The sequence below is a fragment of the Mus musculus genome, chromosome 1, assembly GCF_000001635.26.
Source record: "Mus musculus strain C57BL/6J chromosome 1, GRCm38.p6 C57BL/6J".
NCBI lineage: Eukaryota > Metazoa > Chordata > Mammalia > Rodentia > Muridae > Mus > Mus musculus.
The window spans coordinates 52,171,728-52,195,910 of NC_000067.6; the positions used below are offsets into that span (position 1 = coordinate 52,171,728).

The following is a 24,183-nucleotide window of genomic DNA, read 5'->3' on the forward strand; positions in this document are numbered from 1 at the left end:
CCAGTGAGGCACTCCTTCACCTTACAGGTCAACTACTACAGCCTTAGACACTGCCTTCCCTTCACTGCTTAGCTCTTTGATTAGTCTTCCGAGGGAAACGATTTTATGGCCCCCAACTTATTTATCATCTTTGTCCCATTAATATGAGCGGAAATCTTGTGTTTTCTTTCCTGACTGTAACCTGTGTGGCCGCTGTGTATGTTACAGTAATACTGAATAAGTGAGCATTTTTCACAGAATCAAGCATTTCATGCCATCAGTGCCCAGCATTTAGGGTTTTTTGGTTTTGCTAATCTGTTTTTCCTCCCCTGATTTTGGCACAACTGAGTTGGTCTCACTCACTGAGCCCTTGTTTCTGTGCCTGCTTGTCTAGGTGTCTCTATTCTCCTTACTTAACCCATTCACAGTCCTACCTGCTCTGCCACAGCTTGTACCAGGACCCATCATTAGATGTCTTTCTCTACAAACAACCCGAATACACACTCTGCTCCTCAGCCACAGTGCAGGCTTCGTCAAGGTATGGTCCCTCTATCCACTTCTCAATGAGATGTCCTAGTTCCCTCTGGGAACATTAATACAGTATGTGACCGGAAGTAATCTCCTACATATACCTCCTTATGGCACCACCACATATATTCACTTTGTATTTTACGTCCCCCATCACAGAAGATATATACCCATATACCATATACCCTTAGTCCTAAAATGTTAACTTTTTCTAAGTAGTCTGTTTTGGTAACCATCTATATGAACTACCAGCCTGTGTTCTGGATTCTGTTTGTTTGTTTGTTTGTTTGTTTGCTTTTTCAGTGCTGGGGACTGAACATCTGAGGAAGATGTTCTGCCAGGCCTTGCCTTTTAAAATTCTGAATTTAGATCACACATCTTTGAAGGCAGTTTGTGTTCCTTGCTTAGTCACTTAATCATTGACAAAAGAAAAAAAATGCTGAAATTTTTTAAGCTAGTTTTTAAGTTTTACTAACAATCTTCAAGCATGCTTCCGTTCAGAGATAAAAACAAGTTAAATGAGAAAGCACTGAGCACAACAGCTAGCTTTGTGATGAACAGGAGGGACATTAACTTAACAAAAATTACTAGAGGGGAACTAACCATGCAAGTTTATTATTATTCTCATTGAAAACAAAAGGCCTAAATTTGGTTCAAACCAGTAGAAAAAGTTTAATCACAAAGTGTCTCTCTTCAAGACAGAAGGCACTAGAAGGTATCACATGCCTGGGTACCACTTAACAATACATCACAAATTCCTCTTTATTTCAGACACACTTTCCCTATTTTAAAGCCCTGGCTGGCTTTGAACTCAGAGCTTCCCACTCAGCTGTAGGATCCTGGGACTACACTGATGTGCCATCCACATCCTATACCCTACGTTTTAGTTTATATAAATTAAGTAATGAGCTTTAGGTACCAAGAAACAAAATGAAACAACTCCAAAAGCGTAGTATCCCATTTACTAAACGGTAGCATTTCCTGTTTGGTTCAGTGAAACTGAAATGTCCCCTAGAGGTACATGGTAGTGTCGATAAAGGAGAGGGACAGCTCCAGGTACTGTTGGGCCAACCCTGCAAAGGATGTGGGCCTCCTAACAGTTATAGAAGCTCTTTCCCAATTCTCCTCTTGACACTAGAGGTCCAAAAAATAAATAGGGGGGTAACAATAACAGCCAGAGGTATAAAACCTACTCGGAATCCTTAGAAACACAGAAACAGAGACCAAACATGGCAGGGACAGGAGCTCTGTAGATCAGATCGAGGGTTCTAAGGTTTAATGTATACCTTCCCAAAGTGAAAAATTCCATTGGGGCATGTTTCCATCAAAACTTTATAGAGAAAATTGGACATAGTACTACATGAGGACCTAGCTATACCACTCCTGGGCATATACTCAGAAGATGCTCCAACATGTAATAAGGACACATGTTTCACTATGTTTATAGCAGCCATATTTATAATAGCCAGAAGCTGGAAACAACTCTGATGTCCTTCAACAGAGGAATGGATACAGAAAATGTGGTACATTTACACAATGGGATACTACTACTCATTAAAATTATGAGCTATTTAAAAAAATTCATGAAATTTACAGGCAAATGGATGGATCCCAAAAATATCATCTTGAGTGAGGAACCCAGTCACAAAAGACCACACATGGTTTGTACTCACTGATGAGTGGCTATTAGGCAAAGAGCATGGAATACCCACGATACAATTCACAGATCATATGAAGTTCAAGAGGAAGGAAGACCAAATGTGGATGCTTCAGTCCTACTTAGAAGGGGGAACAAAATAATCAAGGGAAGTAGAGGGTGGGAGGGACTTGGGAGGAAGAGAAGACGGGGAGGGGGAAAGGGGGAAGAATCAGGTATGGAAGGAGATAGAGATGTACAGAGAGTCAGGAAATTGAACAGAGGTGTGTAGCAATGGGGGATGGGGAACTGGGGTAACAATCAGATAGTTCCAGATGCCAGGAAAGCATGAGCCTCCCAGGACCTCAGGGGAATGACATTAATTGAAATACCCCACAAAGGGGAGGGAGAACCTGTGGAGACCTTATCCAGAGATTAAGCATCCCCTCCCCCCACTTTGAGGGATAGGATCACCCACCTATTTCCAAAATTTTAACCCAGAACTGCTCCTGTCTAAAGGAAATACAGGAGTGGAGCAGACACTGAAGGAAAGGCCATCTAGAGACTGCCCCACCTGGGGATCCATCCCATATGCAGACACCAAACCCAGACAAATGCCAAGTGCTTGCTGACAGGATACAGCCTGATACAGCTGACTCTTGTGAAGCTCTGCCAGATCCTGACCAATGCAGATGCAGATGCAGATGCAGATGCTCACAGCCAACCATTGGACTGAGCACAGGGACCCCAATGGAGGAGTTAGGGGAAGGACTGAAGGAGCTGAAGGGGCCTTACCTGGCATCAATGGGAGAGGAGCCCCTTGGTCCTGTGAAGGCTTGATGCCCCAGTGTAGAGGAATGCTAGGGCGGTGAGGTGGGAGTGAGTAGGTGGGTGGGGAGCACCCTTATAGAAGCAGGGCAAAGGGGATGGGATAAGGAGTTTACAGAGGGAAAACCAGGAAAGGGATAACATTTGAAAATGTAAATTAAAAAAAAAAAGCTGAGAGTTCCCTTGTCTTACAAAGTTTCTAGTACTACGTTTTCCTTATCAAATCATGTACAAAGTCATGACAACTGTAGGACAAAGATGTTATACTTCACCTCAGTTCACCTGGCTTAGAATGCCAAAATCATACTCTTTCTGCAATAGCTAATAGTGTAGTGTGTGTATATTATTAAGCTTACTAAATCTATCATCATAACATCTTCCACCTCTTATTTGAACTTTACAAGCTCAACTGTGACTTGTTTCCCAGATACCTACTCTCCTAACTGCACCTGTATGAATCATGTTGCGTTTGTAGTAGGTTAATTATGAGAAATTCAGCATTTATTTACTTTTGAAGTTTTGACAGGCCAGATATAAAATATGTAGATGGCTATGTTCTATTTATTAGTTGCTGCTGAGATTAAGAGCCTAGGTTAAGGTTACATGACACCGATGAGTAACCAGGCACAGACCCAGGGTATCTGTGTTCTCAGTCTGTACTTAACCACAGGGGTTCTAGGCCTTGACAGACCTCAGATTCATAAGCAAAGGTGAGAAGGAAATCGAACAATTGAGTTCTAATTCCTAAGGGAACTTTGCTAAATCCGGGGAGGGAGGGAGATGGGAGAGTTGGAGCGGGACTGGGTCACTGGTTTCACTTTTATCCCAAGCTTGTTTTCCACCTCTATTGCCAGCTGGAAACTGGGTCCCGTGATTTCTTTTCCTTAGTTTGTATCCACGCTAAGGCTTACCCAGCTCTATTACAATGGTTTTAATTTAAAACTTAAGTAGGTAACTGAAAAGCTGTCCTGCCTGACCAGCCTGTTCTCCATTTCTGCTCCCTGCAGTATCAGGTGCACAAATGGATACTTCACCTGTTAAATAAACCATCATGACTGCATATCCTATTTTGTTGTAGAAGTCTCACTCAACATTTCTCAGTAACGTGTAATCTAAAAAGCCTTGCTAAAAAACAAGACTACCAGCTTAAACAAAATATTGAGGTTACTAATGTCATTACAAAAATAAACAACAACTAAACACCAACCAACCAAAGAAATAAAGCACATGCTCTCCTTAGCTCATCAAGGACTTGAGTATTAAGTAAGTCCTCAGACTTTTTTCAGGTTAACACACACACACACACACACACACACACACACCACTCTAACGTGACACTAAAGGAACACTTTCAGGTTGACAATATATGTAATCCAAATGCCTTGCCATCAAAGATAAAAAATGTATGTGTGGAGTGTCATAAGCAGACATCTGTTCTTTATTAATGAGCCACCTGACTATCAGCAGGAATGCAGAGCACAGTTTTATAGCCCTGTACTGTTAAGCAGGCTGAGAGGCCGCCTGCTCATAAGCTTTCTAGCGATTTACTCAACAAAGCTATTCAAGTGTTATTATCAAAAGAAAGTACCCCCTTTTCTCCAGGAAAAGAAAAAGGTTAATATATTTCTACACCCAACCATGTCTACAAATCTGCCCTGCTCTATTTTATTGGGGGTACTTTCCCCAATCAAGGCTAATCTTCCACTTACCTGAGTGCCCCGGCTCTTTCCAGGAACCCTATATTGATTGCTATCTCTCTAGGGTCTACTCTAACCTCTAATTCTTGACAGGATACATTTTATCAGCAGTGGAGAGTTCTGGGACCTTTATATTTCAAAGCAAATACAAATTCTTTAAAAAATAGGAGGCAGGGTTAAGTTACCCAGCAACAATAAAAATGTCCATAGCACCTACTCTTAGCACTCTTTAAGTAAAATGGCATCTTAACACCATGGGGGGAGGGAAGACCCATGAGCACAAAGCCTTTATCTTAGTTCTCCATTGAGTTCAATACTCCCAACTACCAGAAACACTTTTCTAGACTTCTGATAGTCCTTAGGTTTCTCCACTGGCTACTTTTTCCAAGTGCAGTTCCCTACTGCTCTATCCTACCCAGAAGTTTAAGGGCTCAGCCCAAGGTCTGCTTCACTTCTCATCTGTCATAGTCTCCTTGAACAGTAACTTCGGAGCTCTAACTGCCCTGTTCTTATGTTCATAAAGTAAAAGCTCGGCATACAATCCCCTACAGCTCATACACTGCTCCTTGCCAGATTTAGTGCCCTCTTGCAGTAACAATCTCTTTGTTAGGAACAGCAATGTGCTCAAATAAAAATTCGTCCTTAGATGTAGTCCTGTCAACAGTGCCAGGTGGGTTTCTGAGAGCTTCTCCTGATTGAAAGAGCCTCTTTCAATCCATCTCCCTTCCTGTACTTAGATGTTCAGCAAAGGCCAATGCAGCTCAGGCAGAACAGCCTGCTTCCAAGTATAAGGTGACAGGCACGAGATCCAAAGGTTGGCTGAGTTCATTCACCTTGCTCTGAGTACTTTTACCCTGGTGTTTAGAAAACAACTCTTGCTACCTACAGATACTTAACTCTTTTAAGAGCTCAAGATGATCTACTTTCTAGCCCTCTCCCAAGATGTGCTTCTGTGGTGGTTTTTTTTTTTTTTTTTTTTTGCAAAGGGCAGCAGCTTTAGTCCTATTGCTCATCCTAACCATGACAATGAACTTGATGTCACATTCTTCTCACCTACTGGATGCTAAGCTTATCCTAGCACATATCTCAAGTGCACATCTGAAATTTTTTTCTCCCTCCAGTACATTCTCCAGTGTATAAAAACTGAACCATGTCAATTCTTAAAAGCTGTCAGGGTTCACATTGCAGTTTGAACAAAATATATGTCCTTAGTGGCATATAAGACCCTGTATGAATGTTTCCCAAACTATCTTGAGATATACCTGTGACACAAGATTGAGTTTTACATTCTTTACTGCAGCCCTGTTTACAATAGGCCTACCGAGGTCCTTACTGATAAATGGGTAAGGTATGTATGTACATACAGCAGAGTTTTCATGTAGTCATACCACACCTTCTGTAAGAAAATAGTTGGAATTGTAGATCTCATTATGTAAAATAAACCAGACACCAGTTTGTTTTTCCATACTAAATCAACATAGATAAGACATAATAAATACTAGAGACTGGAGAGATGGCTTGGGTTAGTTAAGAGCATGTCTTGTTCTTGCATAGGTCACGGGTTTGAGCCCCAGTACCAACATGGTGGCTCACAACTGTCTCTACTCCAGTTTGAGGATATCCAATGCCCTCTTCTGACTTCTGTAAGCATCAGGCACACATGTCGTACACACATACATGCAACAAAACACATGCATTAAAAAAAAAAAAAACTAAATGTTTTTAAAATAAAAAAAGATGGGCTGGAGAGATGGCTCAGCAATTAAGGGCACTGACTGCTCTTCCAGAGGCCCTGAGTTCAATTCCCAGCAACCACATGGTGGCTCACAACCATCTGTAATGGGATATGATGGTGTGTCTGAAGACAGCTACAGTGTACTCATATAAATAAAATATATAATTCTTTAAAAAAAAGAGACATACTGGCTCAATGAATCAGTAAATAGGTAATACACAAGAATAAAGCCAAGGTTAATTTATATAGTCTGAAATTACTCCATCAAATTAAAATAGCTAAACAGATTTAATTAAATACATGCTATTTAAATAAAAATGAGTGAAATGCTAAGAGTAACAATAACCCTTTCTCATCTTAGTTCTTACTTGGCAGAAAAAGCTTACAAAGGCTATATATATTTATATATAGGGAAGTGTAATTTTGGACACCAGCAGGGAATATATATATGGATTATGTAGAAAATATGAAAGAAAATAAATTTTTTGTTACTGATAAAGAACTAAGAACCTTCTGGAAGCTATATAAAATACAAACCGAGAATACTGAATTGGAAACCCAGAACCTAGCATCTTTCTACTCACACAAACAGGAAAGAACTTCCTAAGAGGAGTGAACTACTTAACTACTCTTGAACTCACTCACTCACTCACTCACTCACTCACTCACTCACTCACTCTACCTACCTACCTACCTCTATCCCCACTCCCTGTCCCTCTCAAAATCAACACCAAAACCAGAGCAAGTCATAGTGGCACATTGACAAGGAACTTGACAAAAAACAAAAACAAACAAACAAGGAATAGTTCTCATAGAACATCACCTAACTCCAGGACAGTGGGTTCTGTATTCTGCTGTTGTGATTTTGCTTCAACCCCTCCTCAACACCCCACGCTGTACCCTTAAATTTATCATCAAAGTCAAAACCAAGCAACTACTGCAGTGGACCTTGGTGAATGGGGAATTTCATGCTTATCTCGGAATCATCATAGCTTTGATCCAATGCAGAAGCTAAACTTACCCTTGGATGGTGAGGTTCCAGTCCATAATCAAGAACTATAACAAATGTAAATTCTACTTTGACACCAAGGTCGGAGTTAGTGAAAACTTTAAAGAAATAACGTTAGGCTAAAGACACAGTTTAGGGACATAAATTTTAGAACTCAGTTTCTCAAGTAATTTGTTCAGAATTAAACAACTTTCAGCATTTACATTCACTGTAGGGACTATAACATTTCTAAACAACTGAAAACATACACATCGCATTAGCCTAGAGTATGGCTCACAGGTAGATTGGATAGAAGCGTTCTACTCTGGAACAGACACCCGATCATTCCAGGTCACGGCTGCTGAAAACTTTCCAAAGCTTCCTATCACTCTTACGTGAGAGGGTCTGGAATTTTTTTTTTCTTGTGAGTGAAGAATGCATATATAAAATCAGAATGCTGGTGACATGGCTTGTAAGCACCTATTACACAATTAAGTTACATTAAAAATTAAATCATAAAAATGGGAAAGTTTCTTTAAATTCTTGATTTTCATGGAACATTTCCATTCAATTGACGATAAACAACTGCAATGGGACAAAGCATGGTCTGTGGTCAAAATGAGCTACTTTCCTGATGCTACACCCTGGAAGCTATGTGAACCCTGGGGTTTTAATAACCTGCCTAGAATCCAGAGACAATAAAATATTTAAATGTGCTTTGGGCCTGCTTCATGGTTTCTATGAGAATTCAAATAATTCTCAAACGTGCTTTTCAATGGTAGGTGACCCCACAGTAAGCACAATATACGTTAGCTATCACAATGATTCTAGAAGGCAAACTATTCGGATTTTAACTTTACACAGCCTATACTAATATTTCACATAAGCTTTGATGTGAGAGTTGATTCTAATTGTTGACATTAAAAACAAAGGGACAATGTACAGAAAGTGCAACTATCTAGGCTAGCAAAACAGATGGCCTGAACAAACCTGGGCCACATTGTGTCCAGGCCCCAACCTTCTGAGGACTAATCACAGGGAAATTAGGTCACGTCTGCACACCTAAGGCTCTTGTGATGAAGGTTTTTGGCACAACAAATAAACATGGTTAAGACATTTTTCTTCCATTATAAATTGTGCCAATTTTAGGTACACACGGCCGTTTCAAACTTGTAATTAAGACTATGTACGAGTCGGGCAGTGGTGGTGCATGCCTTTAATCCCAACACTTGGGAGACAGAAGCAGGCAAATTTCTGAGTTCGAGGCCAGCCTGATCTACAGAGTGGGTTCCAGGCCAGCCAGGGCTACACAGAGAAACCCCGTATGACTATGTATGAGGGCTGGAGTAAAAGCTTAGCGGTGGTTAAGTGAATAGTTGGAGTTCAGTTTTCAGCACCTACACCAGATGGCTCACTACTGCCTGGAACATTCCAGCTCCAGGGAAATCCAACACCACTATGGCCCTGTATTTACATGTCCATATCCCATCCCAACATTATTAAAAGCAAAACAAACAACTACAGATGAAAAATAGAAGAAATATGGCATTTCTTAATGAAGCCAGCTTTACTCAGACTCTGGTGAGAAAACTTCAGTCACAGAACTAGTAAAACACTGTTTCAAACACATTAAAGTAGTGGATGTGAAGCGGAATGAAACATAAAGGAAACATGCGTGTGGTCGACCATCTCGGACAGTCCACACAAATACCGATACTAACACTCCTGCCTAGCACCTGCAAAGACTGCCGATGAGGATGTGAGTGGGGAAGACAAACCTGCAAAGCATACTACCCAGAGCCCCCAAACATAAGGTGACTGTGCCAAGTGGACAGCCCCCTAGTCATCTCAAACAGTGTCTGCTTTGAACTCTAGATGCTTATAGTAAATTCATAAAATGATAAATTGTACAATGCTGAATAAAAGTTTGGGTTATATATTTTCATGTATGTTTTATTAAAAGGCAAACAAATAAAAAATCCTCAAAGCAAAAGGAAATGACAGACACCAACATTACCAAATGGAAGTGGAAAGACCATATAAGCAACATGGTAACTTAGAAATGAAAATCCCTTCAGATGTAATCATGATAAAAATTTAGAAATGTCTCATTCTGCCAGAAGCAAATTATGATACGAAAAGATTAAAAAATAAACAGGAATACTTAAAGATAATACATGTTGGGCTTGCCAGTCAGGATTTTTGAGTGATAAGGAAAAAGAAGACTACCCATAGAATTCAATTAATTATGTATGCCATGGTTTTATACATTATTAATCTCACTTAAGGGAAGAAAGTTTAAGATTTAAGTTTTATTTTGTTACCACACATGATACTGCACAGTAATGATTCAATTGGCACATATAAAACACTTAAGACTTAATTGTAAACTACAACTAAAGAGAACTTTAACAAGAGACAAAAGATCAAGATTTTAATTTTACAATGGAATAGTTCATTATTTATACTTGTATACTGAGGTTAACACTCCAGCTTTCCAATTTTGGTATGTTGGCAAGCAGAATTTAGAAGTAAGGCTGTTTCTTAAAAGCCGAGATTTGCGTACCTGTAAACTGGCAGGGAAAGAGTCAACCCAGAAAGTTTCAGCTGAGACTTAAAACAAACCCAGCATTTTCCTCCTTTAAACTTTCTTGGTGCTGGGACTAAACCTACGTTGAGCACATACTCAACAACGTACTACGTACGCATCTATCAGAATAATACCTTTTGGATGGTAAGTAACTCTCATATCTTACAAGTCAATAAAATCCTTAGAAAATGAATAACATTTTTCCTCATGAAAAATTAAAATTCCAAACCATAAAATGAAGAATTGCATGTCAGGTAATATGCACTAGAGCCAAATAAATCAGGAATTTTGTTGCAGCAATTCACAGATGCAAATAAAACTGTGCAGCAGTTTGCTATTTTACATGTGCTTGGGAAAACCTAACACCAAAGAACCACCACTGGCTTTGCCAGTGATACTTTGAGTAACCTTTTGTGCATTTTTGAATCTTATTTATATTTAACTCCCAAGCAATTTGTTTTTTTAAAGCCAGTGGTGCAATATCTATTTTTAGAGTCACATTTCTACACTTACTTTTCTTTCACAGGTTCCAGGGTAATCTTTTTATTTTTAGAACTAGGGTGTAATTATAACACTCACCTCTAACCTGACCAGCTTTTATTAACTGCAGCATTATTACTTAACAAAGAATACAATTAAATAGTTTTAGTAAATGTTGATGCAACTAACTTCAGTTGCACCACCACTAATTATGCTTCTCCATAAAGTCTGTGCAAATAAAATATTTAATATTCAACAGACCATCATCACAAGCAACTGTAAACACTAAGGAAGGAGCAAGTAGGGTACGGAGAGAATATCTACAAGTGGGAGCTTATGCCAAGAAGCCTTGAAGATTCTGTTCAAGATCATTTTAGTAATTTTAAACAATTCAAAACAGCACTAGATTAGAGTAAACCAAAGGACACTACTGATTGACAAACTCCTTTAACTTTTTAATAGAAAGGAAGAAAGCCCTTCAGCTGTTTATAGAGTACAAATGTAATCAGTCCCAGGAATTATTGCAGGGCAGAGAAGAATTTCAGTATGAAACAAAAATCAGAAATCTGATAAAAAAAAATAGACTTTCAGGTAAGAATTTTTCCTTTTCAAAGGCTAACAAGCCTTTCAAACAGGTAATTTTAATAATCTGGGTATTAGAAGTAAAAGCACTTCAGCACTTTAACATTAATCCTTTAAAAATAATTCCTGTGTACATTTATGTGTGGGTGAGTTAATTTGTACCAGGTACATGTAGGAACCCATGGAGGCCAGAGGAGGACACTGGATCACCCGGAACTGGAGAGGTGATTGTGAGCTATCAGTAGGTGCGGGGAATCTGGTCCAGATCCCAGGCAAAAGCACTAGATACTCTTAAGAGCCATCTTTCTAGCTCCAAAGACTGTGAAGAAAAATCTTAAAAAGTGTAAAAACTTTCCCTTTGCCAACAAGATCTGACTCATAAAATTTTAACAGAAACACTACAGAATTAGTTCAGCAAACTCATAGGATTAATGCCAGAACTAGCAGACACAGGGTTCAATCTATGGCTTCACGCCCACTTTATCACTAAGTCACACTACAAATCCCTTACTATGAATGTTTAAAGTAAAAATAAGATCACAATTTAAAAAAATTTAAGCAGTGTAATTGTTTTGTAATCTGCTGTTTGATATAATTACAGAAATAAGTCTTTAAAAGCAATATAACTATTTCTACTTATTTTAATAAATGGTTATGAGCTAGGAAGCTAAGCCATTACTGATGTTTAAGACAAAGTTATGCTTTATAAACATGGCATATGAATACTTAAAAAATCTATTAATCACAATTTAAAAGCACTAAGATACAAACAAAATGTAGGTAAATATTTCTTAAATCTATTTCTCATCCATCTCACAAAATATAAATGGAAAAGGTTTGACATCTGTAGCAAGATTTATTTTACTTAAAAGATTTATGATCAGTCTCTGTTTTAAAAAGTACTTTTTCATTAATTAAAAAAATTACCAAACATCAGATTTGGCATCTCTATTTTACGTTAGATAGCTTTTCAAATGTGACAGTATGAGATACAATTTGTCAAAGTGCTGCAATTTGAAATGAACATGAATATATTTCATACATGATTGCCCTTAGCAGAGAACTGCCATGTCAAAAAATGGCCTGCTGTGTAGGGCGTGGGTCTGTTCTACTGTAGGGTAATGATGCACGGTAGTAAATTTTTAGCCTGCATCTTCAAATAGCTTTGGTTTCGCTACACAATGTACATAGAAGGTAGTGGAAAATTGGGGGGGGGGGGGGAAGAGAAGGGTCATTTAGGAGACGAATCAAGACTCTTAAAAAGTAAGTAATAAAGCAGATTCTAATGCAGTCAACTAAATAAAACCGTTCCATAACTTGAACTGTCCAAGCTGAGAGTAGCATTTATTATTTATTTTAGTTACTCTCTGGGCCAACAGTACTGGCATGGAATAAGAACAGCAACAAGACAAACCACAGATCTTTAAATTCAATATTAATAGGCAGAGGCTTTGCTAATTTGGGACTAGCAAAATTTCTAGTTCTTTATGGCAAACACTACAGCAGGAATACAGTGATTTAATAAATCATATCTAAGAGACTACATGGAAACAGGAGGTCATTTTCAGAATTGGTAAATTGAAACAGGTACACCCAGGAGATAAATTCTCTCTCTCTCTCTCTCTCTCTCTCTCTCTCTCTCTCACACACACACACACATACTTACAAACATACACACAAACCTATGAATGACTACACTGTCCGAGCAGCATTTTCTGTTCCCTTTGTTTTCAATGGGTTAAGAAATGTATCTTTAGCTTAAGTAAACATACTACTATAAATATAACATAAACCATACTGAAACTTGTTAATTAGTACTGAAAGTTATTTTTTTAAATACCATCTATTGATGCTAATTAACACAAACAAAAATACTTTCCTTTTCAAAATATTTAAAATGTATTTAGGGAATCCCTCTAAAATATGATTTAGTCAAACAGAAAAATGTGCCAACAATGCATGTATTCCATTTATGTAATTTGGATGATAATTTGAAACAATTTGAAAAATATAGAACAGCTCTGAAAGGTAGACTTCAGTCAGCCGACTCCATATGCACTCTACTGTACTGAGAACAACAATGTTATCCTGAGCAAAGCAATACATCTTACTGATTTGGCAGTGGTTTCCCCTACTATTTAAACAGCAAATGTCATCAGTTACATTCTCCCTCAGAAGCAGAAACGGCCTGCAAATAGAATAAGGTGTTTTCTTGTTTCTTTTCCTTTCTTTTTTATGTGACTAGGGGCAGGTCGGTCAAGTCTTTATTTAAATAATTCAAGTACAACAGATGGGAAAATTCCTCCCTACTATACTTCATTAAAAGTTAAAACTCAAATGAAGACTTTCTGGTTTCTAGTTTCTTTTCCAGGCAATCTTCATAAAGGTATGTTTTTTCAGATAAGATAATTTTTTTCTAAGTTAAAACCCCAAGTGTTTTGTTTTGCTGTTTTTTTGTACTTTAAATATCACAGGTGTTTTTACATATATATTAAAAAAAACAATAAAATCAGCTTAAAATAAATTTATTGTACAATACAAAAAATAGGCATACTGGAAAATAAAGATACATTATTAAATATACAAAGCAAATGAAGAAAGCTCAACAACACAAATGTTTTAATCCAAACACTAAGATAAAATGCACAACATTTATGCTAAAAACAAAATATTTCAAGAAGAGTATGCATTTCAAATGAAATGTTAATGATAGCAAAAAAAAATAAACAGAAAAAAGGAAAAGAAAAAAATACGCTGTCATGTAAATGCTTGAATATCAAGAATCAATAATAGTAGGAAAAATTAAACCCAACAATACTGGGTACTTCTCAAAGAGCTTTATTTGAAAAGAGATTGAATATACTGAAGGGAATTAAGATAAATCCACAAACTGGCAAAGCTTTTCTTTCCTCTTCTTGTCTGCAGATACAGTCACGGTATCTTACCTACTCTTAAGCTAATACCTTCCTATACAGTTTTGAATGCTTGTTCTTAACAGCATTCTTTAAACACAGCAGCTGACTTAATCCTACTTCATATTTAAGTGTACATTCAAGCATTACTAGAATTATATATAGGAAGTGCCAAAAATTAACAAAATAGTTTGAAGTTTACACAAACATGACCACAATATGAAAATTAAGTCATTTTGTAAAGTAAATCCAACTTCTGAATGAAACAACAAAATGTACACATAAAAATGGAGGGGAAATAAACCTAAAATCTTTTTTCCAATCATGGTGCTCAATTACCTGAATCACAGTCACTCTGGATACAAGAAAAAGAGATGATTAGTGTCCACAAGCAGGGCAGTGGCAAGGCTTTTAAAGCATCAGGCTGGGGAATGCATATGAACACCAAAGGGGCAGGACAGCCAGCCTTTCTAAAACCCACCATGTAATTATTTAAATACAAATAGTAATACTTAAGTTAGCCCAAAGGCTTTAAGGTCGAACTTCTGAGAAGAACCCTTTTCTTAATATCAGAGTTCCCAGTTTCAAATCAGACCATCAGGACTTTCCTGTATCTTACTTAGCCTATCAGTGAACTATTTTTCCCGCACTTTCTTTAGTTACAGAATCTGCTCTACTATACATGTGCCATAATTTAAAAAGCAATAAGGCTTTCATTCTCAACCACTTGCCCAAAATTTACAAGTTTAAAAGTGAATTTGAAAAACCAAACTTGAAATTGTGAGAAAAACAAAATACACGAAGGAAGACATGTAAATAAATCCTGCAGAACATTAGTATCATTTTGCCAAGATAGATTCTAAAAATATGTATATCTGTTTATGACGAGATAAAATGGAACCTATGATTCTCTTGAAAAAAGTTTTGATTCTCAATATTGCATTTTAAAAATAAACAGAAGCATTCCAATTCAACAAATATTTTAGTTGTATACTTAACACCTTCAAACTATATTCATTTCATAAGTATGCTAATAAAAGTTCAAAAAGAACAAAATTTATGAGATGTTATAATTATCACAAAATATTCATTAGCACTTATGAAACATAATAAAATTACTAAAAGCTAAAAAAGCAAAATTTACCGTTCATACTTAAATACAACAAAAAAATTACATGAAGAATATGAAAATACAATCCATTTTGAAGATAGTTATTGACTCTTTTTCTGAGCAACTAACCATTGTAGCTTTTAAATAACAGGGCATGCCATTCTCACACATCTGCAATTCTTTGGCTGGAGTGTTTCAGTGATGTGAAACATTCCTAATACATTGTGATTCTGACAGGACAGAACTTTTCAAACAAAAAAAAAGACATATTTAAAAGTATTTGCATTTTAAATATTCAAAGCCAATCTACCGCTATAACTGGCATATGTGTAAACTAAAGCTAATTTTATAATCTAGTACTCTTTTAAATAATTTTGATTACTTTGCCTTTTTAGTTTTATATTTAGCATGGAAGTACTTTCTGTCACTACCAATATAGCCTATCAATTATAAAACTGGAAAGGAAAAGACAAATCCAACAATACGCCTCAGTTTAATATGCAGGCTTCAGAACTAAGAAAAACAATGTGGTTACCAAATTTTATAGTTAAATTTTTAATGTAATTAAGGAAATTGCATTTTTTAAAAAAGTTTTAAAAAATAAAGCAAATTTGCTTTATTTGTAAATGCTCTTTTAAAAAATAACAAATGTTTTTTATACAAAGATTACAAGCGAAAAAAAACCAAACCAAAACAGAACCTTTTTTTAAATTTATGGCTCCAGTACCCAAAACTGATAACAATAGAATACTTGAATAAATACTTAGTTTGGAAAGATAAACAAGAAACAAAAGCCTAAAGATGTTTCCGATGTTAAAAGGAGAATCGTTCTGTTCTGTAGCTAGAGCCCATCTCTAGCTCCTCTCCCCCAGACTCTCCATTCTATATACTACAGTTGTAGAGGTGTCGTCACTTGACTCAGGTGACACTTTTTTCCATACTGTGTCTTTTAAAGCAAGTTCTTGCTGGAGACTCTCATAGTCCAATGGTCCAAAGGAATGCTAGTTGTTCAAGCAACATACACAATTTATTAGTGCACTTGAGTGATGAAAGGTCCAAGCTATAAAATGTATTTTTCAATGAAAGTTATTAAGATCAGTTAACATCTTCACCCATCATCGTCTGACATCTTGACATGCTACTCATGTTGATTGGCAGGAAAGCTCCTACACTATCAGCATTTCAAAGTTCTCAGATATTAGTAAAGGTTACTCTGATTGGAACTAACACAAATTTAAGTTAGCACTTACAAAATGTACTTAGCACATTTAAAAAATACTATTTGTAAGTGTGTTTCTAGTGTACAAGGTAATTTTATGATGTAAAAGAATAGAGTTAAAATTTTCAACAGCAAGTCCTTTGGCCCAATGAAAAAAACAAACTCAAGTCTTGATCTTAAGACTAACTCTTAAAAAAAAAAAGAAATGTTTATGCACATGGGGCCACACACTGTGATAATAAACAAGACCTTACGGGTATTTAGCATATAGTAGTACAGCTTTCTTATTACCACCATCAAAATCATATCATTAAACATTCTGGAAAAACTGTTATCTCCAGTGGCCTTTTTCTTATTTAGTCTTATGAACCTATCTATTTACATATCCATGCACAAACTAGACAATGAGCTAAATTTAATCCCGAACAATAACTGACAAATATTTGGAGTAAAAACAAGGCTTTAGCTTTAAAACCAGCACTGCTAAGCTAACAATTTTGTTTAAATATTACAAATGATTTTAGTATCTATGACGGACAATAAAAATAACTTATTTGGAATTGGCAAAGACTTGAGGCTGTTAACAAGCTGACGTTTACGTAAGCAGGAGGGCTGCTTGCTCATCTTAGAGGACACTGAGAAGGATCTAAGGAAGGACTGGCTTACCCTTTGATCACCTCCTTCTCTCCGAGGATCAAGTTTTTTTGCAAAGTGTCTCAAATTATCATAGTTATGGAAGTTACACAGAGAAACAAGATCCTGTAAAGAGTTACACAGAATACATGTAAGAAATCAGATATTCACTGGTTTATTCATATTTCAACAGATCACGCCTTATCCTGTGTAGCTTCACCACCACCTCTAGCAACTACTTGCAGACTAGTGTAACAGACCAAAGAGACAGGAAGAGGACTGACATCAGGACAGGAATAGAAATTTAGTTGTAATTTCTATTGCTAAGTTTTTGAAGACTGAAAATAAATTATAATCTGGGAAAGTAAAACACTCAGCAGTTAAGAGCACTGACTGCTATTTCAGAGAACCCCAATTTGATTCCTAGTACCCACATGGCAGCTCACAACTGTCTGTAACTCCAGTGTGAGGAATACAACAGTTTCTTCTGGTCTGCGAGGATTTTAGTTATAGCACACATATATAAGCAGGCAAAACATTCACACATTAAGGACATTTTTAAATAAATTAAGCATAAACAGAATTTTCTGAAAGAATAAATGGAACCTGTTTTTGTTATAAAGACAATTTGAAGCTTTTCTACGACCACCTCCAATACGACCCATTTAACTAGTCCACAGGTAGGAAAGTATAAAAAAAAAAAAAAAAAAGGGTAAGAGAGGGACAGCTTAGCTTATATGCCCACCCCGTTTTTCCTCACTAATAAAATTTGCTTACGTGACAAAAGTGAATTCCCTTAACACTGTTGCCCATCTTGTCAAGAGGAGGAGACCAACACATCATGCCCATGACGTTGGGGACAACTAAAAGAATACCCCCAGCAACTCCAGATTTTGCAGGAAGACCAACCTGAAAATAATTTAAATAAAAGGGCATTCATATAAATATTTTAATAAACAAAGGTTATGTTTGAGAACTGTTTAACAATTATGGCACATACAGGACCAACCCTGACACCTGAGTTCAATCCCCAAGACCTACATGGAGGGACAAAAGAGCTGCGGCCTTCCAGCTGTCCTCAGATATCCACAACCTTTCTGCCTCCCAATAATACACAGACAAGCAGATAAGACATCTGGTCAGTTAAAGTACTTAAATCTGAAGTGTGTGGCCCTGAATAGTTTATTTTACAGAGCTGTATTTTCTAATTATCCTAAAACCAAAACAACCCCCTCCCTCCACCAACACAGAACATGAGGGATTGACTCTTTACAAGATTTTCTGTAATATATTGCCTGAGAAAGAGCCAAAAATTAGAGATAAATATTAAGGCAAATTAATCCCCTTCAAAACATTTCAACTTTTATTATAAGAAATACAAGGGAAAACAGAACAGGCACAGAAGAAAGTCTAGTCAAAAGAAATATACAGGAATGAATGTCTTCAGGTAAAAATATCAGGATCTCTTTAGAGAGATCCTAAAATCAAAAAATAAATAAATAAATAAATAAATAAATAGATAGATAAATGAGAAACAAAAACAACTATGAGCCCTATTAACATTCCAAATCAAACAAAATGTAGAATTATATACCTATAGTTTATAGAATGGTACAAGCAATCTCAATGATTAAATATTATATTAAACTTAGTGGTAATGTTAACTTATAAGAGTAACAGTTTAATATGCACTAGTTAAGATTTTATGGCAGTATAATGCTGCACTATGTATTTATAATTACATGCTGGAACATAAGATAAAGAAAAGCAAGTATGTACACAGATGAATCAAGACGAGTCATGGATCCATAGTTACAAAAGTTGACTGATGAATAACATGAAATCCAGTCCTATATTGTGCTACACTTGAAAACTCAGTGTCTGCAAAATGGTTCAGTAAAGAAGTAAAGGAGCTAGACAGTGTGGCGACTGAGCTCAATCTCTGGAGCCAAGGCCCAGGCACTAATGCACACACAGCCACACAGAGTGCTTAGAACACAAAACAGATGATATTATGATGCAATTAACATACATAGGGTCAAGTAAAAAATGCCCACATATTTCTCAAGTACCAAAGATACAATAGTTAAAGAAATTTTAAAATTTTACTATTCTATGCTCTTAAGCCTACATGTACGGCCATAAGCAAAGATTCAGGCCTTTTGTGTGCATGTCCTGAGTTCAAGGACTTCTTGATCACCACAATGCCAAGCATCAGCAAGTCTGGACTCACCTTGTACCATGATATGCCTTCAGAACATAAGTGGTGACATTAGAAGTGACTGCATTTTAAAGGACATCTCTCAGACTTTTTAACTCTACTCTTTACTCATTTGTAACCAATTAACCTAAAACAAGTCTCTGTCCAAAAATAATATACAGCTTTAGAAGCAAAGTTCAAACTGTATTTTGGAAAGCACTAGTCTAGATTAGTTCCCTGCGAGAGAAAATCAGCAAATACTTACATGGAACGCAAACTGCCCTGAGAAGTCATACATGCCACAAGAATGCATCAAGCTCAGTGTATTCCGAACTGCCTCAGGACTGAGGACTCTTTCACCAGTAATTGGGCAGAAACCACCATTAGCCAAGGTGGCAGCCATCACACTTGCTGATTCACATGTCACTTCAATAGAGCACAGCTAAAACAAAGAAAAAATGAGTTTTGAAAATTTAGGCTCATGGCAGTTTCATTTTCTCAGCTCTTCTAAAGGGGATGGTTTAACTCTAAAACTGACATTTCTAAGATTTCAACTGACAAAAGTTTTTAGACATTTTAAGATGTATTTAGATTTGTCCAAACTTATATTTTGGTGACTAAATTAAAAGAAAAAGACCCAAGCAAGGCCCTAAGCTTTCTTACTTGTGTATATAGTATTCATACTTGCTGAAATATTAATGTTTCCTTTTATATATTAATGTTAATGTAATAGTGAGAAATAGGCCATAATATCTTTTAAGATAAAACAGAACACATGAGCATTATGACAGATAGTGTCAGGATGAAAAATGACTACTAACTGTGAGGAAGGGATATATGTTGCTGAAAAAACACTTGACATTTCACCTATAACAAAGCTTAGCAATCCAATTTACATGCAACAAATGACAAAGAGAAATAAATATTTAAGACAGCCCTGGCCTGGGCTATATAGTGACCAGGGGTATATAGGGCCATGAATCTACAAAGTGCTGCCTTTTAAAGCCCCTATTAATCAATATTCATTTGCTATTTACTGTGGACAGCAGTTATACCATGACAAACACAAAGACCTATTCTAGCAAGAATAAAATGTTTGGCCTTCTGGTTGGCGCCAGCTCCGGGTCACCTTGGGCGCAAACTCGGAGGACGGTCCCACGGTCCCCAGAGGACTTTCCATGCGATCTTAGGATCACTGGTGAGTGGAACACAACATCTGTTCCAAACCAATCATGACGGGCCTGTGACAGCAGGAGCAGGGACACAGGAGCCCTGCCTGACCAGAGGCTCGGGTTCCTTTTGATCAGTGCTGCTATACCTTGGCTTTGAACACACCAGACAGCCCCACAGTCCCCAGAGGAGACACCACTTCCAGGCGCTGTAACACACCCAGGATCCTAGGATTCCAGGATACCAGGATACCAGGAGCTTGGTCACACCAGGATCTCAGGGTCTCAGAGGAAGCTTAACTGCCAAGAACTCTGACACACCCAGAATCTCAGGTTCACAGGAGCCTGGAATCACAGGATCACAGAGAAAGCTGGACTCTGAGGAGTCCTGAATCAACCAGGATTACAGGACGGACAGGCTCCAATCAGATATATTGAGAGCAGCAAGCACTTGAGATAATCAGATGGCAAGAGGCAAGCATAAGAACAGAAACAGCAGAAACCAAGGTTACAAGGCATCATCAGAACCAAACTCTCCCACCGTAGCAAGTCCTGGATACACCATCACATCAGAAAAGCAAGACATGGATCTAAAGTCACTTCTCATGATGATGATGGAGGACTTTAAGAAGGAAGTAAATAACTCCCTTAAAAGAAATACAGGAAAACACAGGTAAACAGCTAGAAGCCCTTAAAGAGGAAACACAAAATTCCTTTAAAGAGTTATAGGAAAATACTACCAAACAGGTGAAAGAATTGAACAAAACCATCCAAGATCTAAAAATGGAAGTAGAAACAATGAAGAAATCACAAAGGGAGACAACTCTGGAGATAGAAATCCTAGGAAAGAAATCAGGAACCATAGATGCCAGCATCAGCAACAGAATACAAGAGATGGAAGAGAGAATCTCAGGTGCAGAAGATTCCATAGAGAAGATCGGCACAACAATCAAAGAAAATGCAAAAAGATCCTAACCCAAAACATCCAGAATATCCAGGACACAATGAGAAGACAAAACCTAAGGATAATAGGTATAGATGAGAATGAAGACTTTCAACTTAAAAAGCCAGTAAATATCTTCAATAAAATCGTAGAAGAAAACTTCCCAAACCTAAAAAAAGAGATGCCCATGAACATACAAGAAGCCTACAGAACTCCAAATAGACTGGACCAGAAAAGAAATTCCTCCCTACACATAATAATCAGAACAACAAATGCACTAAATAAGAATAGAATATTAAAAGCAGTAAGGGAAAAAGGTTAAGTAACACATAAAGGCAAACCTGCCAGAATTATATCAGACTTTTCACCAGAGACTATGAAAGCCAGAAGATCCTGGACAGATGTTATACAGACACTAAGAGAACACAAATGCCAGCCCAGGCTAATATACCCGGCCAAACTCTCACTTACCATAGATGGAGAAACCAAAGTATTCCATGACAAAGCCAAATTCACACAATATCTTCCCATTAATCCAGCCCTTCAAAGGATAATAAAGGGAAAAAGCAAGAAAGCAATCCTTCAACAAACCAAAAAGAAGATAGCTGCAAGAACAGAATCCCAACTCTAACAACAAAAAATAACAATTACTTTTCCTTACTATCTCTTAATATCAATTCCCCAATAAAAAGACATAGACTAACAGACTGGATATGTAAACAGGACCCAACATCTTGCTGCTTACAGGAAACCTATCCTAGGGAAAAGACAGACACTACCTCAGAGTAAAAGGCTAGAAAACAATTTTGCAAGCAAATGGTCCCAAGAAACAAGCTGGAGTAGCCATTCTAATATCGAATAAAATTGACTTCCAACCCAAAGTTATCAAAAAAACAAGGGGCACTTTCATACTCATCAAAGGTAAAATCTTCCAAGATGAACTCTCAATTCTGAATATCTATGCTCCACATGAAAGGGCAGCCACATTCATTAAAGACACTTTAGTAAAGCTCAAAGCACACATTGCACTGCACACAGTAATAGTGGGAGACTTTAACACCCCACTTTCATCAATGGACAGATCAGGGAAACAGAAACTAAACAAAGACACAGTGAAACTACCAGAAGTTTTGAAACAAGTGGACTTAACAGATATCTACAGAACATTTTATCCTAAAACAAAAGGCTATACCGTCTTCTCAGCACCTCACGGCACCTTCTCCAAAACTGACCATATAATTGGTCACAAAACAGGCCTCAACAGATACAGACATATTGACATTGTCCCATGCACCCTATCAGATCACCACGGACTAAGGCTGATCTCCAATAACAACATAAATAATAGAAAGCCAACATTCACGTGGAAGCTGAACAACACTCTTCTCAATGATAACTTGGTTAAGGAAGAAATAAAGAAATTAAAGACTTTTTTAGAGTTTAATGAAAATGAAGCCACAACATACAATACAAGGTCCACAATGAAGGAGCCAGAGAAATACCCAGGGAGCTGAAGGGGACTGAAGCCCCATAGAAGGAAAATTAATATGAACCAAACCCCCCACCCCCCAGAGCTCCTTGGAACTATACCATCAATCAAAAGAAAATACATGGTGGAACTTGTGGTCTAGCTATATATGTAGCAGAGGATGGCCTAGTCGGTCATCAATGGGAGGAGAGGCCCTTGGTCTTGTGAAGGCTCTATGCCCTAGTATAGGGGAATGCCAGGACCAGGAATGGAAGTGGGTGGGTTGGGGAGCAGGGGTAGGGGGTAAGGGATAGGGGATAGGGGATTTTCGGAGGGGAAACTAGGAAAGGGGTTAACATTTGAAATGTAAATAAAGAAAATATTAAAAAAAAATCTTTAAAAAAAAAGGATAAAATGTTTGCATGTAAATGTTATCAAGTTAAGTAAAATAAAGCCAAGGGTATACTGAGCAGTGGCACAGTCACCTTTCATGTTAACAAAGCCATGAGTTTGATCCCCAGCATTGAAATATAGCAACATCAGCATTAATAATTTACCTCACTAAACCCAAAGTTACCCATAAACCTAAAATACTGTTCCCTCACATTTCTTTTTTCAATTAGCAGCAACCAAGGGGGAAGAGTAGCTTCCCTAATAAAGTTGTTACACTGGCCCACAGATGCCAATTTAAAAATGATTTCCTGATAGCCTGATATTCACTTAATTATATTCAGTTCTTCATAGAATACAGTTAACACCTCCATGGGTATGGGTGTCCTTGATTTCTGTACTAAAGAATTGAAATTTCACAATAGAGTAGTAGTACTAATATAACTATAATAACCCATATTAAATGTTTTATAGGTTAGAGTAAAAGTGACACCAATTTCAGGTGAGTTTTGAGGAGCTACTCAATCTCATGATGTGTTCAGTATATTGTACTTGTTGGTAATTGAAATAGGTCATTTGTGAATTAATGTTATATTGATAAACTGAATCCCCACTACAGCCCTCACACTGAGTAAATGGGAATCTGAGACTTGCACTCCCACTAACCTATCTTCTAAAGATACTATACGGTTAAAATCAAAGCACCTTCATAAGTAGAGACAAATACAAAGTAAACTAAAAAATTAAAAATGTAGTCTACACATCTCCATATTACAGCTTTAGTAGATAAAAATTATGGGGAATGGAGGGATTTCCAAGAAGACTACTAAATTGATGTCTGTACCATAGGAAATTATATTTGTGAGATGCTCCCAACATGATATAGATATGGAGAACTAACTTAGAGGCACATGCATACTACATGACACTAAAGCCATGTGCTGAACAGTTCTCAGCACCAATGAAATCAGATAAAAAAAATGTAGTTAGAGGATAGCAAGACAACAGAAAAGAATGACACTTCAAAATGCTGCTAGAAACACTCTGAAAGCCAATGTTTTCCCAAGGCAAAATATAAAAACTAAAAAACACAAC

At 37.2% G+C, this 24,183-nt stretch overlaps 1 protein-coding gene across 9 annotated transcripts in view; it reads right to left on the minus strand.

The window, feature by feature from the left end:
- Gls (glutaminase) overlaps positions 1 to 24,183 on the minus strand; it is a 71,561-nt gene that overhangs the window by 8,279 nt on the left and 39,099 nt on the right. For 5 of the 9 annotated variants that reach the window (XR_001781161.2, NM_001081081.2, XM_006495702.2 and 2 more), the window contains 3 exons: positions 19,384 to 19,560; positions 17,696 to 17,827; positions 16,952 to 17,044 (listed from right to left, as the gene is read on the minus strand). Coding sequence is in view for 7 of the 9 variants with exons in the window: in NM_001081081.2 (NP_001074550.1) it covers positions 16,952 to 17,044; positions 17,696 to 17,827; positions 19,384 to 19,560 (402 nt within the window). In the remaining 2 variants the exon portion in view is untranslated. Of the gene's footprint in view, positions 1 to 13,552; positions 16,127 to 16,951; positions 17,045 to 17,695; positions 17,828 to 19,383; positions 19,561 to 24,183 lie in introns of those variants that run through there. The other 4 variants (XR_001781162.2, XM_030248503.1, XM_006495701.4 and 1 more) reach the window with 3 other exon arrangements.